At 35.9% G+C, this 18,755-nt stretch overlaps 1 protein-coding gene across 1 annotated transcript in view; it reads right to left on the minus strand.

The window, feature by feature from the left end:
- Cad87A (cadherin 87A) overlaps positions 1–18,755 on the minus strand; it is a 778,434-nt gene that overhangs the window by 644,669 nt on the left and 115,010 nt on the right. Inside the window, exon 5 of the mRNA XM_090378948.1 lies at positions 9,844–9,912. Coding sequence (XP_090235074.1) covers positions 9,844–9,912 — 69 coding nt within the window. The remainder of the gene's footprint in view (positions 1–9,843; positions 9,913–18,755) is intronic.

Consider the following 18,755-nt stretch of genomic DNA (forward strand, 5'->3'; position numbering starts at 1 on the left):
TCTTTCTAAAGCCATGTACGCACAATGTATCCCATGGTCAATTGGGATGCAAGTAAACAACGATGTTACATCAAAGGATATCATAACCTCGTTTTCTTCTATACGTTGTCCTCTTATGAACTGTACAAATTCTTTACTATCTCTGATACTATGTTCAGAGAGTCCAACTAATGGTGACAGTAGTTTGGCTAGGAAACCAGATAATGCGTACATGGGGCTGCCAATAAATGAGACTATCGGTCTGAGTGGCACACCCACTTTATGTATTTTTGGCAAACCGTAAAATCTCGGTATCTGGCTTCCTGTGGCATGTAATGCCCAATACCGAGAAATACATTAGTGGAGGGCAGAGTAGAAGTGAGTCCTTCACGCCAATAGCCACCGCATACATTCCCTACTATCCGGGTTTATCCGAGCGTTTAGCTCGCATATTAAGGAATTACCAGACACGTTGTGTGCAGCTCCCAGGCAGGAAGCTGCACACAATCGTGTCACAGGTAAAGGACCCTGTCTTAAATGAAAATATAAGTGGGGTCGTATATTAAATGCCCGGAATGTGGGGAGTGTTATGTGGGAGAAACAAAACGGCGTCTCAAAGATCGTCTGGGGGAGCACACAAATGCGATAAGAAATGCAGACTATGGTAAATCCGCCGTAGCTGAACATTTCTGGGAGAAGCAAATTCTCCCCAGATGAAGCGGTCATCACTGATAGGGCGCATAGATTTTGGGACCGCAAGTGGCTCGAGAGCTTGCGAATTAGTTCTACTGAGAAAAATATAAATAGAGATAGGGGCACACGCATTCATCCCCTCTTTGAGGCGGTAATCCTTAGAAGGGATGAACGTTTTTGCCTGAAACGCTCCCAAGCCACTTCCGGTTCTGACGGGAACAGTACACATTCACGTGAGACGTACCGTGAACCTGCTGGTATTTAATGATGCACCGCAGAATAGAAATTACACTGTTGAGAAAGAAGGCAGAAGCCTTTTAAAGCTTCAGTTAGTATTTTAGCGCTTTTAACCTAGTATATTTTATTGGATTTTAAATTCGGTATTTTGTTATCCTGTATATCACAGTTGTCTTATTTTAAAATTACTATCAGTAATATGGTATTTTGTTTGTAAATAAATTTATTGTAAATATTAAATATTTTAAAAATTTGGGTTTTTCGTCTTTCGTTTTATTCCATGGTTGGTGAGAAACACTAAAAATCATAGTATGAGTATACCCAACCCCAGAGGCCTATTTGAAGAACTGATGAGGCATATGGCAGAGAAGAAACATGCATGGGATACATACAAATTAACACATGACACAGAAGCCTATGATAGATACAAGTTGATCTGTAACCAAGTTACAGAGGAGGTTAGGCAGGCGAAGGCAGAGTACGAGAAATCTTTGGCAAGGGATGCAAAAAAAAACAGCAAAGAGTTCTTTACTTATGTAAACTCTAGAAGGAAGGGGATAAGTCAGATAGGTCAACTGTTGATGATCCTGCTCAGGTAGCTAACAAACTAAATGAATATTTTGCATCGACATTCACACATGAGGAGTTATTTAGCGAGGGGAAAGCCAGGGGTGTATTCAACTTTAGCAGTAAGCTAGAGAATCTTGTAATAACTGAGAGTAAAGTGGAGGAGAAACTGTTGAAGATAAACACAAGAAAGCCACCTGGGGTGGATGGGATCTATCCAGTTATATTAAAGGAGGCAGCAGAGGAAGTAAGCAAACCCTTAGCCATAATTATGAGAGCTTCCTTGGACTGAGGGGAGGTACCCGCAGACTGGAGATATGCAAATGTGTCCCCAATTCACAAAGGAGGATCAAAGGCTGACACAAGCAATTATAGACCTGTGAGTTTAACTTCTGTTCCAGGAAAATTAATGGAGGCACTAGTTAAAGAAGCACTGCAGGATCATTTAGACAAGACTTCAGTTATAGCTCGGACACAGCATTGTTTTGTTAAGGGGAAGTCTTGCCTGACCAATTTCATTGGATACTATGATGCAGTCACAAAGGATGCAGGGAATAATTTTGATATTATATACTTGGATCTTAGAAAGGCTTTTGATACTGTTGCACATGGAAAACTGCTGCACAAATTGGAGCAGTGTGACATTGGAGGCAAATCGCTGCTGTGGATAAAGGGGTGGCTGAGGGGGAGAAGACAGAGAGTGGTAATCAATGGACACTGCTCATCGTGGACTAATGTTATTAGTGGAGTCCCTTAGGGCTCAGTGTTGGGTCCATTATTGTTTTCTGTATTCATAAATGATATTGATGATGGTATACCAAGTTTAATGTCGAAGTTTGCAGACGATACAAAGGTAGGCAGGGTTGTCAAGGACACTACTGACACTATGCTGCTGCAACAGGATCTGGAAAGGTTGAGCAGATGGGCTGAGAGGTGGCAAATGAAGTTTAACATTTACAAATGTAAAGTACTACATATGGAAAACAGCAACCCCAGAGCAACGTATCAACTCTGTGGTACTACACTGACAGTGGTAGAGAATGAAAGGGACCTGGGGGTGGTTGTGCAGGCAGATATGAAGTTCTCTGAGCAGTGCAGACGGGCTGCAAGAGTAGCTCATGGCGTATTGTCAATGATATATAGGAATTTTTCTAGCAGGGATAAGGAGGTGACTATTCCCTTGTATAAGGCAATGGTCAGGCCACACCTAGAGTACTGTATACAGGTCTGGAGGCCTCATTTCAAGAAGGATGTAGAGCTGCTGGAACGAGTACAGAGAAGGGCAACAAGATTAGAACAAACGGGTGCTCTTACGAAGAAAGGCTTAAGTTTTGCAAATTACAGTGTCTAGAGACTAGGCACCAGCGAGGTGATCTGATAGAGGTGTATAAAGCATTGAATGGTTTGAGCATGCTCAGTGCTGATGGGATTCTTCCTCTCACTCAGAATAATCACCTGAGAGGGCCTAAATTCAAATTGAGGAAAGACAGATGTAGGATAGACGTGCGGAAATTTGCCTTTAGCCAGCGAGTGGTTGGTTGGTGGAACAGACTTCCATCCCTTGTCGTGGAAGTTGATAGCCTAAATAAGTTTAAGGCTCAGCTGGACAGGTATTTTAAACGAACAGAGGGGTGAAGTGTAAGTGGGTTTTTTTTTTTTTTTTTTTGGCTGATGCTGCATAAGCTTGCTTTCTTGCATCAAATGCCTCTACTAATGCTAATGGTAATGCTAATAACTCTGGAATGGTACCTTCAGTGCAGAACCATTCACTGGAAAACCAGAAAATCATCAAAATGAATGGGTAATACAGAAGATGCAAAGAAAAGAAAAATTCTCAGTTCAAACACTGCATACATTAAAGTGGCTGCATTTTCAAGCACTTCTTTTTCTTCATTATTAAGTTACCAAATGTATAAATGATGAACTATTACTATTAAATAAAAGTTATGCATATGAATTTTATTTATTTCAAAATAAAATTCATATGACTCACTGTGTTCAATTTTGATTAAGGGAAGATCTTTGCTCCCAATCTAGAATTCAACCTTAAGACTTGGATGTATGTTCAATTTATAGACAAATACCATTCATAATGGTTCTGCTTTAGTTATTAATATCTTTTTAAATCTTATAACATCACCAGGGAAAGCAAATTCATTATGCATTTAAAAATGAGACACTGTTATAGCAGCTATTTTGAAGCTTACAGGCTGCTGGGGATCTCATCAGCTGCTGGGGATCTCAATTAGGAAATGTATGCTAAACTGAAAATAATGTATTTTGTCTAGATGGCTAGTCACAGTTTGAGCATAAGTTTGATGAAACAAGATGAAACTGTAAAACTCATATGATTTTTCAATTAAAATTTCCCAACCAGTCAAAGACACACCAGAGCAACCTAAAAATCCAAAACTGAAGTGTATAATCACTTTAATTTTAGTTTTACTCAGGCTCTGTACTACTTGCCTACAATTAAGATAATCTTTTTTTCAAAAATTAAATAACAACAGTTGGGCATTCACATTAGATGGTTTTAGTTTTGGGTAAATTTAATTTATAATATATTTTATTCTGTATTTTTAGCTCTAAAATAATAAAGAACTTTAATAACATTATTTTTATTAACTATTTTTTATTTTCAACTCTGATAATGATAAAAATATTTTATGCAATGAATGAAATTACTTTTTTAAAACCTAGTTAATCACAAATTCCTGCTTCAGTAATCGCATAAAAAAGCAGAAAATGAAGTTTGAGTCCAAAAAATAGTTTGATAATGATCCCATAGAAAGTTTCTTTAAACTTAAGTTTTTTTTTTTTTTTTTTTTTGGTAGTTGTTGGCGCATCGGCTTCTGTGGCCATAGTGCACCTCCCAAGGTTTTTGCAGTACTTTGATCCAAGCCCGATTCGGGATTCGAACCCGCGACCTTTGGGTTGCCAGGCAGGCACCTTACCCACCTGGCTAGCCCGGTCGGCCCTTTAAACTTAAGACGTTATATAAGTTAATAAAATAATACATCATATAATTATATTAAACATTACATAAAAACACACACACACAAATGGAAAATGGAAAAAAGAGGAAGTAGTCTAGTGCAGTTTGGTTTGGATTTTATTGGTGCATTAGCAACTAAGGCTATAATGCACCAAGACCAGGTAATATATAAAAATTTAATTTTACTAGTGCAGTCAAAGCAGAAAACCTATGCAGAGCATGGGCAATAAAAGTAAGAAAAAAAAAATGAAGGTGATAGAAGGATACAAAAAAATGTATAACAAGAGATAGGAGATAAAAATAAACAAATGGAAATTTAAAATTAAACAACACAAGCACACCTTATTTAAAGCTAATAATTTTTTAGGGATAATGTTAGAAGAGGAAGGCACCAATTTATAAGTATCACACTGTCTTGTAGCTCTTTGCTGTTTTTTTTTTTCCCCCACTTTATACATATATAGATTACAAGAGCTGAAAAACATCAAATGGGTCACGACTGATTTAGCATTACCATTAGTTGAGGCGCATAATGCAAGAAAACAAGCTTATACAGCATCAGCCAAAAAAAAAAAAAAAAAAAAAACCCTTCCAATTTCACCCATCCTGGCACTCCAAATGTTTATCTAGTTCAGCCTTAAATTTATTTAAACTATCAACTTCCACAACAATAGATGGAAGCCTGTTCCAGCAATCAACTACCCACTGGCTAAAGGCAAACTTCTGCACATCTATTCTACAACTGTCTTTCCTCAATTTGAATCTATGCCCCCTCAAATTCTTAATCTGAGCAAGCGGAAGTATCCCATTAGCACTGTGCCTGCTCAAATCACTCAAGGCCTTATACACCTCAATTAGATCACCTCGCAGGTGTCTAGTCTCCAGATGCTGCAACTTGCAGAACTTAAGCCTTTCTTGGTAAGAGCACCCCTTTGTTCCTCTCACCAATCTTGTTACCCTTCTCTATACTCCTTGCCAATGATCTGGAAGAATTGCAACATGAAAGCAAGAGGTTCAGTTTGAAGATGAATATCAAGAAAACACAGGTTATGTTCAACGAAGTGGAATGGTATGTTTACCTTGGACAAGAAATTTGAACAGATGGAAATATCATGATGGAAATTGAACAGCACATAAAGTTGGGATGGTAAGCATTTGAAAAGCTTCATATAGTCTCAAGACAAACTTGCAACTCTGTCTCAAACAAAAAGTTTTTGATCAATGTCCTGATATTCTCCTGTCCTGATATTTGGTTGTAAAACATGGATATCAAATGCCAAAGCTTTAGAGACTGAGGGTCACACAGAGAAGTATGGAGTGCCGAATTTTGAACAGAACCAAGAGGGAGAGAGATCAAAAAACATGCATGGATTCACCAATAAACCAAGGTCTGTGAAATAACTGAAAGAACTAAGCACTTAAAATGGAATAGAGAGATCACATATCAAGAACTGATGAAAAACAGACAAAAATTGTGGAATGGATACTGCTTGACCAAAGATGAGGTGGATTGATGAAATTGTGAAATATATATATAAGCTAAATTAGAATTAAATATTGCCAGTAGCATGACAAACCAGTAGAGTGAAAATCCATTATTATTATTTTTATTTCCATTATCCATTACTATTATTTTTATTTCTATTATTAATAATATTTTAAACTGTTGCTACCTTTAAAACATATATATATATATATTTATTTTTTTTTATTTAAACAAATATATTATTTACAGATAATTGCACATTTTCTCATAAACTATATCCTTGCAAAATCTTTTTTGAAGTCTATTTTTGAAAGTTCCTTGTTCATGTTTGCCATATCTGCCACAGCTTCTGCCTCACTGAAATATTAGCATCTCTAACAATTTCTGTTAGTTTGGAAAAAAACATAAAAATCACATTGGCATAAGGAGGAGGTAAAAGTTACAGAGTGGCAAGGTATTCAAAAATAACTATTACATAATTAACAGAGAATAGTCATGGAATAATTTCCATGAATGTTTTCTTGTCCACAGACATTTCTTCTCCTCCTGGACTGCATTTCTCAAACACTTAATGATTTCAAAGTATATAGTCTTATTAACAGTATGACCTTCTAATATGAGGTACTACCCCAATTGAAATTTGAATGTTGCGAGGAGAGCTAAGCCTAGTACAGACTTGTGGCACTAGGTAATACTGCATGCATCCTTTGTGAATCAGTGTGCCATGTGGCGTCAGGCTGGATAGAGTCATTGAATATTTATGTGCAGTTCTTTGGCGATGTGTTTTGCATAGTTTGCGATTGTTGTGATGGCTAATGAGAGAGAGAGAGGAGAGAGAGAGAGAGAGAGAGAGAGAGAGAGAGAGAGAGAGAGAGAGAGAAACATGCTTGCATCAAGTTTTGTTTCCTTCTTAATGATACAGCAACAGCAGAAACCCATAAGAAGTTGAAACAAGCTTTTGGTGACAATGCTTCGCTTTAGGCCAGATGCAGACCTACTATTGGTTTAACCATTTTAAAAATGGTTGAATATCAGTTGATGACGACGATTGCCCTGGGCGTCATCAAGCACAACCCCGGAAAATGTTGCAAAAGTTCAGGCAGAGATCCATGAAGACTGCAGGTGGACCATCCACAACATTTGTGGCATTGTAGGACTATCGTACAACATGTGTCAGCAGATTTTGTCAGACAAGTTTAACATGAGAAGGATTGCAGCCAAGTTCGTGCAAAGGTTACTGAGTGAAGACCAAAAGCAGCATTGCATGGAAGTTATCAGAGATCTTCAAGAATGGGCCAGGAGTGATCAAAACTTCCTTTTTATGGTTGTCACTGGTGACGAGAGTTGGGTATATGGGTATGACCCAGAAACCAAGCAACAATCATCCCAGTAGAAGAGCCCATCTTCGCCCCGACCAAAGAAAGACTGACAAGTGAAGAGCAATGTGAAGTCCATGCTGACCTGTTTTTTGGACATTGACGGGATTTTCATAAGGAATTCATCCCTCCTGGCCAGACTATCAATCCAAAGTTCTACTGCAACGTCCTGAGGTGGTTAAGGGAAGCTGAGGAGGAAACGTTCAGAAAAGTGGCACACAAAGAACTGGGTCCTTCATTGTGACAATGTAGTAGTAGTAGTAGTGGCATGTGATGCAAGAAAGCAAGTGTATGAGCTTATGCAGCATCAGCCAAAAAAAAAAAAAAAAAAAAAAAAAAATCACACCATTCCCTCCAAATGCCTGTCCAGTTCCTCCTTAAATTTATTCAACCTATCAACTTCCACAACGACAGATGGAAGTTTGTTCCAACAATTAACCACCCGCTGGCTAAAGGCAAATTTCCGCACATCTATTCTACATCTGTCCTTTCTTGATTTGAATTTATGCCCCCTTAGGTTCGTAATCTGAACAAGTGGAAGGATCCCATCAGAATTCAGCGTGCTGAACCCATTCAAGGCCTTATACACCTCAATCAGATCACCGCGCAGGTGCTCTCTCTCTCTCTCTCTCTCTGTGGTGCAGTTTTTGGCATCTAACAACATGACAACCATAATCCACCCCCTTATTCACTGGACTTAGCCCCCTGCAACGTCTTCCTCTTCCCAAGAATGAAAATCAAGCTGAATGGTCAAAGATTTGACAGCGTAGAGGATATCCAAATCGAATTGCAGGTGGTGCTGAACACTATGATGAAGAACTTTCAGGATGGATTCAAATCATGGGAGAAGCGCTGGGATCAGTGTTTATGCTCTCAAGGGGGACCACTTCGAAGGTGATGGTGGCGAATAAGACCCAGGGTGAGTCTAATTTATTTTATAAATACATTTCGGGAACTTTTGGGTAGCACCTTGTATATTATAATAATTTATGTCTTTATAATCCAGAAGATATTATTTATAGCATAAATTTATCTTTAGAACTGTCACTCCAATTTATTTTTTTCTTTCTGGAAGACATCAGAAACTTCCATTAAGATGCTTAATGTTATGTCACCAGATCATAATGATAATACTATGTTTCACCTCATGCCACTATTATTTTCAGAAATCTTGGATCATGATCACAAATTTCATTTACTTCTTCTGAAAGTCCTGTTTCCATTTGATCTGACGTTAAGAACTTGGGGAAGAAAGAAGCATAACCTTTTCACAAATTAGCCTTCCATCACTTGCACCCTCAATTTAACAAAGACACTCAATGTGGCATCTGTGAAATACCCCTTTTTGTTTTAATTACAAAAATGATTTTTTTTAGCTTTTTTATTGAATTTAAAAAGGCGATCTATTAATTATGATCTGCCAAACTCAATTAAAAAATATTAGACAAAAATGAACGAGTGAGAGAAAACAATAATAATAATAAAGTTTGTGTATCATATATTTTAGAATTTAAGGTCGCTCATCCCCTTAATTGAAACACAAATGCTCACCTGACATCTGGCAGATGCAACATGAACATCTGTATTTTTGTCAGCTGGGAAAACCAAAGCTCTATAACAAGATTAGGCACTTGTTGCTGGCATCTCACAGATGCCACATGGGAATGAGAATTGCCTAAAAGAAAGACAGATGCTTTTACTCACCTGGTGCTTAAATGCCAAACAAAAATTTGATGTTAATTCATAGTATATAAAAGCAGAAAAGCAGAAAATACTCTATAACCAATTAGAGGGCATTGGTGGGCAAAGGTAAACAAGATGATTTGATTTCATATATAAATTTTAAAAAATAACAGAAATATATTAAAAAATGTGATGTCTGTCAGGTACCATATTAGCAGTGGAATGTTAAAAATATCAGATATGATGGCATAGAAACTACTATATATTACAACTTGAGAGGCTGTGGCTTCAATTCTTATTTAAAGCTGGTCAGAATAAAGATTCTAGCATGAGAGGCAAAGCGTCAAAATTAAATTACTCATTTAAGTTCAAGACTACTTACAACTTATCATGGAGAAAGACAAATTCATTGATATGAAAGGTTTCCCACAAGTCTGATCATCCTCAATGATACCACACACATCTGATTCAAATATGTATTTTTATTCAAATATTCTACCTGTTGATAAATCTTTTCACTGTATACTTCAGCAATCATTTCTACAATCTGTGAAATTAATTTCTTCAACAAGAAGCAAAATATAGATCTTGGTTCAAAATGAGACATTCTAAAAAATGATGATACAATGTTACATACTATCAATGGAATATAAAAATAAACTTTTGCACATGTGAAACCAAACCATCACCTACTGTAAAAAATTCTAGAAATTCTAGGGTTACAAAATTAAAGTTTCTTCTTACTTGATGTTCAGATATTTAAAAAAAAAAAAAAACATCAAATTCAGTACTTCAATGTTTTTATCCTATCTTGCGTACGTACATACCAAGTTATTGTCATTTCCTCCTCCCACAACATCTTCCAGAGTGACAAAGAAATGAAGACTATCATTCCGCTACAGGGAGGGAGGGGGGGAGAGAGAGAGAGAGAGAGAGAGAGAGAGAGAGAAAAAAAAATGTTACGTTCCAAGAATTTGATGGGATTTTATAAGTATTTATAAATAAAAATTTGATGCAATTTTAAATATAGCTTGATGGGTTAATAAAGAGTATTAAGAACAGAAAAAATTTCTTCAACACGGCAAGGATTGTTACTATTGTCTTCCACAAAACAATATTACCAATCCTCTGTTACCACTACTGTACCAGACCAAATAACGTTACTCAATTATTTTGGAATACTACCAAAGGAATTTGACACATGGCTTTTCAAAGCTCTACCATAGATTATTATGGAAGACATTTTTCTACCTAATTAGGTGGAAATGAAGGAAGTCCACTTTTATGTCTTTAATCAAAAACTTTCATTAGATATTGTAGTGAAAAATGAAACCCACACTATATAACATATTAATACAATTTAGACAGAATAAATAAAGAATAAAGGGAATTCTGTTTATACTTCCCTTCAGTGTTAAGAAACAGTATTTCCCAACTTCACCATACTCCTTTATTGCAGATGATTAATCTAACTCTGGGCAATATATTTTTTGCAACAGTTTATGGACACTATCTCACAATGTATATAAGAGTGTGTGTATCTTCAAGAGAAATTAAATTAAATCTCCTCAAAGTACACAGATTACTTACAAAGAGTAATTACCTCCTTAATTTTTAAACCCTTTCTACTTAAAAACTTCAAGTCCATTCCTATTAAGTCCTTGCCAACCTTTAATGGATATTAAATTTCTGTAAAAGCAATGAAATAAGCTGACATATGGTGACTATAGGAAAGTAAAAAGGTCAATGAAGTTTTTATTCTGAGAGGCTATTCACTAATCACATAATAACCTCCCTCCATAATACTTAACAGTAACAGCTTTGAATCCCCCTTTAAAAAACCTTTCAAACCTACATTCATTTCTACATTTTACATATGATAAATAAGTAAGTGAAATGATTAACTAAATGATTTAATTGAAGAAATTTTCGTTAAACACTAACAGCTAGGATTACACACCTTGAAAATAGATTAAATTGTTTTAAACAAGTAAGAATGTAAGAGTTAATTCTTGTAACTTTTAATATATGTCAAACAGGGATGGCAGCACTTCCCCAATATGTGTATATTAAATATATTGAACAATTGCCTGTACAGATAAAGTTATAACTACACTATGCACAGAAATTTCAAGAATATACTTAGAATACCAGGAACAGGAGCTACACCTGAAAAAACAGTTGAGCTTCTTGAAAATGCCCAACACAGGAAATATGCCTGGTGAAATCGCAAAAGGGAACCCATTGTAGAAAGGGGGAAAAGATTATAGGAAGATTTACTTTGGCCAGCAGGTTGTTAAGCACTGAAATGTGCTGAGGCTTGGAGAAATCCAAAGGCCTACTTCTACCTTCTAAGAAAAGCGGGGGTAGACACACATATATAGCAGTTTTCCCCCAATTGTCTGGTGCAGCAAAAACCTCTGGCATCCTTATATTATATGGCTGATTCTAATATAGGTAGTCTCCAATTTATGCCACATATGTTATTCATACAACAACATATATCAAGTATTAAATCAGACATGTTTTTACATATCTACATTTATAATGTAAAGGGGAGATACATTCCTGTGGTCAAAATTTTGGACTGACAAAACACTCAAATACAAAAATTTTAAAAAAAAATCAAATCAATATTAAAAGAGAAAAGCAATAAAAATACACATACAAGTATTATATTATATACCTTGACATTTATTACATACTGTAAATAATATTAGTCATTAAAAATTATTCATTTTAAGAAGCTGAACAGAATTTGACTACATGCTGAAATTGGAAAACAGGCCTTGAGTTTCGGGTTGCGTATCACTGTTAATTAATGACCGACAAACTGATTTAAGTTAAATCAGTTTGTCGGTCATTAATTAGTAAATATATACATAAAATAAATACTAAAACAGATATAAAATAAAATCACTAAAATTGCATGTGTATATATATATATGTATGTCAGGTAAAATAACAGGAGTTGTCTGGGCATGATCATGAATCATGAATTCGTGGTGTGGGTAATGCAGAATTACATATATGTGATGAATGCAAGCGCTCATTGCACTGCAGAATGGTAGACTCCATAACGAGGTGCATATGCATTCCCCTATTACAGTTGACTATATGCAGTACCTCAATGCACGAGTGCTGGTGGTAATCATGTGAACAATCAATGATCTTAATGTCACATCGTGGATCAAGGTTATGTTGCTCAACCCAATAATGTTCAGCAACAGCGGAGCATTCAAAGTTAATGGTTTGGAGAGCCCCCCCCCCATGCTCTGAAACACAATCTTTCAACCTCCTGGCAGTCTCACCTACATAACATCTCCGGCAATCCAGACATGTAATGTGGTAAACAAACCACTCCATAGAAAAGGAGGAATGGATGTTTTTATCTTAGAAATAATGAAACATAATTTATTACCAGGGAGTTGCACACAAGTATAAAGTATATCCGGGCATATCAGAACATCTTACCAAGATTTTGCGCTCCTACTTTATACCTGCATGCAACTCCCTGGTAAGAAATTACATTCCATTATTTCTAAGGTAAAAACACCCATTCCTCCTTTTCTATGGAGCAGTTCCGTCTACCACATTACACATCCAAATTGCAGGGGATATTATGTAGGTGAGACTGCCAACAGGTTGAAAGATTGTGTTTCAGAGCATGAGGGGGCTCTCCGAACTGCTAACTTTGAACGCTCCGCTGTTGCTGAACATTATTGGGTTGAGCAACATAACCTTGATTCCCGACGAGACATTGAGATCATCGACTGTTCACATGGTTACCACCCGCACTCATGCATTGAGGCACTGCACATAGTCAACTGAAATAGGGGAACGCATATGCACCCCATTATGGAGTCCATCATCCTGCAGTGGCAGTGCAATGAGCACTTGCATTCATCACATATACATAATTCTGCATTACTGACACCAAATTTGTGATCACACCCAGTCAACTCCTGTTATTTTATATACACACAGTACACCATTCACCAATTAGCTGAAGAAGGGACACCTTGCCCTGAAAGCTACTATTTTATTTTATATCTTATTGCTTTTTTACTTATATATTTTTATGCATTTATGTATTTTAAAGCTTTTATTTTATATCCATTTTAGTATTTCTTTTATGTATATATTTATTTATCTTAATAAAGTTAAGCTTAAATCAGTTTGTCGGTCATTATAGAAAGTATGCAGTACATATTGAAAGCCTGAGTTGATCCACTATGCTTTTGGGAGTAAAATTTTTATCAGTGCTACCTGCAGTTGTTAGAAGACAGAACCTATTTTATATAAGGAAAATATGTATATTTGAACAAAGGTGGTGCAAGGATCTTTGCCATTATCATTGAGGATATCTTAAGGGTTCACATTTTTCTGATGATATAGGTCAAATAAACACTTACACAGATTTCAGGAGTTTGTTACTGGAAAAGCCAATATTGGCAAAAATTACTATGGGTAGGAACATTCAGAACAAATGGGAAGCTTATGCCAGTGAATTAAGTTTAAATAACTTCAAGGATAGGATATGTGCCAGGGTAGTGCGCAGTACAAGAACTCTTTGTATTAAACATCTACAGTAATATCAGGAATGATATCAATAACATTATAGAATTCAAACTCCTATATGAACATTAGTTGTCCTAAAGGTTAGGAAAACTAGTGTTGACATAGTAGGATTAATATAAATGTGGTGTCACCCAAAAATAGGGGATGTTGAGTTTCAATATGGTATGTACATTATATTTAGGAAGGATATGGAAAATAGAAGGAGTGACATCAGGCTTGTTAGCAAAAGCTGCCAGAGTGACAAAAAAGCCTTCACAGATTTAAAAGTTATGCATAGTAGTATAGAATCTGTGTTATGTGAGGTGGTTGGAAGCAAAGTTACAAAGAGGGTGTGAGTAATCTACAGGCCAGAATATTGTGAAAATTATGGTTAGAGTCTCTACATGCAGATGGAATAGGTGAACAAAGGTGAATGTCTTATTATGGGTTATTTCAATTTGCCCCATACTGATTGGAGAAGTGGTGGAGAACAAGGGACACACCATGGGGAATAAAATTGTTAAATCAACTAGATCAGTGGCTTCCAAACGACTGAGATCTGTGAACACACACACACACACACACACACACACACACACACACACACACACACACACACACACACACACATATGTGTAATTAATTAAATTAATTGATTGATTGGTTGATTAAAAATTAATTAATCATTTTTATTTATTTTGATTTACATTTTTACCATATCCATCACATAGGGGGCACCACATATTAACTCACTAGCGGGATGGTTATTTTGACGACTATTGTTGTTATTACATTATGTCCTGGATACGGTAGATATGCATTATATACTATAGTCTAATCTTATTTTAATTTTTAATTATTAAATTACGTTCTCTGTCGGGTCAACGATGATCTATATATGCTTACATTTACGATTTCATTTGGTATTATTTGACTGATTTGCCTTCTATATTATTATCTTTAATATTAATTTTACACATTTTATGCATTATAATATATATATATAAATAACAGATATTACTTGATGTTTTGCAGACTTGATGTTCAGTTTGGGAAATGCTGAACTAGATGATTATTTGTATCAGCACATTAGGGGTGCTAATGCTAACTTTTGAAAAGGTGGAGCTTGGGTAACTGTATAAATGAGGAAAACAAATGTTTTTGGCAAAATAGAACTTTTTCACAAAAGGAAAGAGTTCTAAATAAAAAATATGGAAAAAAAAAAGGCATTTTCCTTAAAAAGCAGGAGGATTTTAAAGTCCACACTACACTGAAAATTAAATTTCACTCAGAAACACATTTTATATTAAAATGGAATTGTTTATCAATAAAGTATACTTTCAAACTGCATTTACTCAGTACTTTTCTTAATGTGGATTTCTGTTTAGATTTTGGATTGTCTGTTAGACACCAACTGATTATCATTGCTTCAAAAAAGATATTGCTGTAAACTGTTTGCTTATAACAATGGATTTTAGACTTGTTGTCAAGGCTATTTCCAAAGCTTCACCGTAAAGAGATCTGAACTCCCTTTTTTATTTTCACCTTGCTAAATATTCCTTTGCACTCAGCATTTTTATGAAGAATTGCTAAAATGCTAAAATAATGTACTATATTTCAAGATAAGACTAACCAAGACTCACAGCACATCAGTTTCTTTTTTTGTTCATTATTATGAAAGAAAAAAATTGAAAGCAAAGCTAGGAAGCATGAAATAATCAATATTGATATTACTGAAGACTGTTTATTAGAAAGACTGTCAAGACTAATGGCAAGTAAGGCACCTGGAGTTGATGGCATAAACCTAGCAATACTGAGGGAAGTGACTAGAGAATGCACCAAACCATTAAGATTTAATGTCCAAAAATCCAAAACAACAGCATCACTTGATGCAGGAGAGTAATTCCTTCAGATTGAAGAAGTCCTAGCTTTGCCAATACATAAGGGGAGGGTTTCTATAATTAAGAGAAGAATATAGGGCCACTAAGATAGAAATGGAATTCTGGTGGAAACAACATAATTTTGCAATGGGAAAATCATACTTAACCAATCTGAATATAGCAGTATTACAGAATCACTCATGATCAGGATGTAGGGAATAAGTTTGATATTGTTAAAATAGATCATTTGTTACAAGAGACCATTTTGTTACAGGAGATCATTATATAAACTGGAACATGATGGAATCACAGGGTAGATTCTCAGATGGAATGAAGGGTGGTTGCAGGGCAGAAGGTAGAGGGTTATGATTAATGGTTACTCTTCAGATTCGATTAATGTTAAAAGTGTAGTCCCCAAAGACTGGTATATATTATAACCACGGTTTCTGATTTTCTTAAATGACATTGACAAAGGGATAGAGAGCATAATGCCAAAATTTACAGATGACATTGGGATGAGGAGAGTTATTGACAGCCAGCACTAAACTGTGCTTCTTTGGGATGAACAGGAGCTTAGGGATGAATGGTCAGAGAAGTGGGCAATATTTTAATGCAATTTAGTGTAAGTCTTGCAGAAAATTGCAAGACTTACACTTGAGGAATAGTAACCAAATACATTAAGCTCCTTGAAAGGATCCAAAAATGGGCAAAATGTTATTTGAGATTGGAAAACTGCACCCATAATAATGAACGACTGTGAATACATGACTACAGAGCTTGGTAACTAGACACCTTATATGGGACATAAGTGAGGTCTATTAGGCTCAGAAAGGAGAAAATAAAATGCATGAGGATGAAATTTTGAAAATTTTAAATGATTTCTGAACCAAGGGCCATAAATTCATAGGGCAGAAGAGATCTAGCCTGGATCCCAAGAAATTTCTTTTTTTTAGCCAATGAGCTGCTAATCACCAGAATAAGCTGCTTCCATGGGTAGTTGAGGCTGGCAGCTTAGGAAAATTAAAAATTTATTTAACAGGTATGTATATGAGGGGTGAATGACATAAGTAGTTTATTCATTCATTTATTATTTATTTTTTTTTTTGGCTGGGGTAGCAGGAGACAGAGGAATCTACACACAAACACTATGTGGCTAAATACTAATACTATTAAATATCTATGGAAAAAGGAAAATGCATAGATATTATTTATCTTATTTATTTATTATTTTTGTCTATTGCAGAAAACCTTTGGACTGCTTGCACCATAGGGTGAATACTAATACAGATGGTCTCCAATTTATGATATGGATGTGCTCCTACAAACATCAACACATATCAAAACATCATAAATTGGACATGTTTTTGTTACATATGTACATTTATGATATGAAGGGGAAATGCATTCCTGGAGTCAAATTTTGGACTTTTAAACTGATTCCAACACATAAGCATCAAATTGCACTATAAGTGGCATTTGATGCTACAAGTGCTGTAATGCATTTCAGGCAGTCATTCTTAAGCAGTCAATAAATGAGTTCTGTAAAAGTAAAGACCCATGAAATTAAAAACTGCTGGATTCTGTCAGCACACTGATTGAAATCTGGGCTATTACCAATAATGCCTGGTTTTTGTTTATAGCTTGGTACAAGTTTTATTTTTTTTGTTTGTTTGTTTTGGGGTAAGTTTATGTACAAAGCAAAATTGTTTACAAATAAACTTTTGATTGAAGTTTGAGGTGTTTTACTGATTTACATCTTGGCACAAAAGTAAGTGTTCATGTTTAGCTATGAATTCCAAACTTTTACTTTTCAATCATTTTTAGAATGTTGCAGATATTTAGAATTACAGCAACATTTTTAGAATGTTACTGTAATTTTGGAATGTTTCTCAACATTCCAAAACCAAAATCTCTTTCTCTCCCCCCCAATATAGGGAATGCATTAAAGCTTTACTTAACTATTCATTAAATACAAAAATTAAATAAATCAATATTAAAGAAAAACCAATAAAAATACACTAATACGTATTATACTTTATAAATAAATGCAAAATACTTATGCAAAATTTATACATGTTTTGAGAAGTCAAGGATAGAAATGTGAATAGAATTTTGCTTCCTCTCTTGATACAGTTCATTATAAAGATGGTACAAAGGCTGATGAAAGATGATACAAAGGTTGGCAAGGTGGTTAACAACAGCCATCAGGGTGAGCTACTGCAACAAGATCTAGGAAAATTTGGTCAGTGGGCTGAGAAATTTAACATCGACATATGCAGGGTACAGGGTACTGCACAAGGGTAGCAGTAACCCCAGAGTAACTTATCAACTGTCTATTACTACACTCAGGGTAGTAGAAAATGAAAAAGACCTGAGGATAATTGTGCAGTGCAGACATGCTGCCAGGACAGCTCATGGAGTTTTGTCAACGATATACAGAAACTTTGCTAGCAGGGATAAGGAGGTGATTATCCCTTTGTATGAGGCCATGGTTTGGCCGAATCTTGAGTACTGTATACAGGTCTGGAGGTCTCACTTTAGTAAGGATGTAAATCTGCTGGAACAGGTGCAGAGAAGGGCAGCATCTCAAGACTAGACACCTCTGAGGAGATCTGATTGAGGTGTTTAAAGCCTTGAATGGATTGAGTAAGCTGAATGTTAATGGTATACTTCCACTTGCTGAGACTACACACAAGAAGTTTGCCTTCAGCAGTAGGTGGTTGATTGTTGGAACAAACTTCCATCTGTTGTTGTTGTTGTTTGGTTTTTAGGAGTATTAGCAACTAAGGCCACATTGCTCCAGGATATGCGGTGGTCATTCCCTGACCTTTCCGCATTCTCTGTATTTGGTGGTGATGGGCTCAAACCCCGGTCTAATCAAGAAGCGTGTGCTACGCACTGCTGCTCCTGCCCATCTGGCTACGGAGGCGCCTTGTTGTTGTGCAAGTGCAAGATTGAATAAATTCAAGGGAGAACTAGACAAATTTTCGGAGGGTACAGATGGGCAAGCTGTGTTTTTTTTTTTTTTTTTTTTTTTTGCTGATGCTATATAAGCTTGCATTCTTGCATCATTTGCCATTACTACTATTACTATTCGTATTATACAGTGCAAAGGTTACTCAATCCTAAACTGAACTTGCTGCTCCATTCCATGTTTGGATATGCTAAAATGAGACAGCTATCCCTTTTTCAAACAATTTGAGGACTCATCCTTTTGTCGCAGGCTGTTTTATTTGCGGTGCCAGCTGCATTTCCTCTTACTTCCTCCTGCACTCTTACCCTTTCTTATTCCACCTCAG

Source organism: Mastigoproctus giganteus, chromosome 8 (genome assembly GCF_048544385.1).
Source record: "Mastigoproctus giganteus isolate SK-2022 chromosome 8, ASM4854438v1, whole genome shotgun sequence".
Taxonomy (NCBI): Eukaryota; Metazoa; Arthropoda; class Arachnida; order Uropygi; family Thelyphonidae; genus Mastigoproctus; species Mastigoproctus giganteus.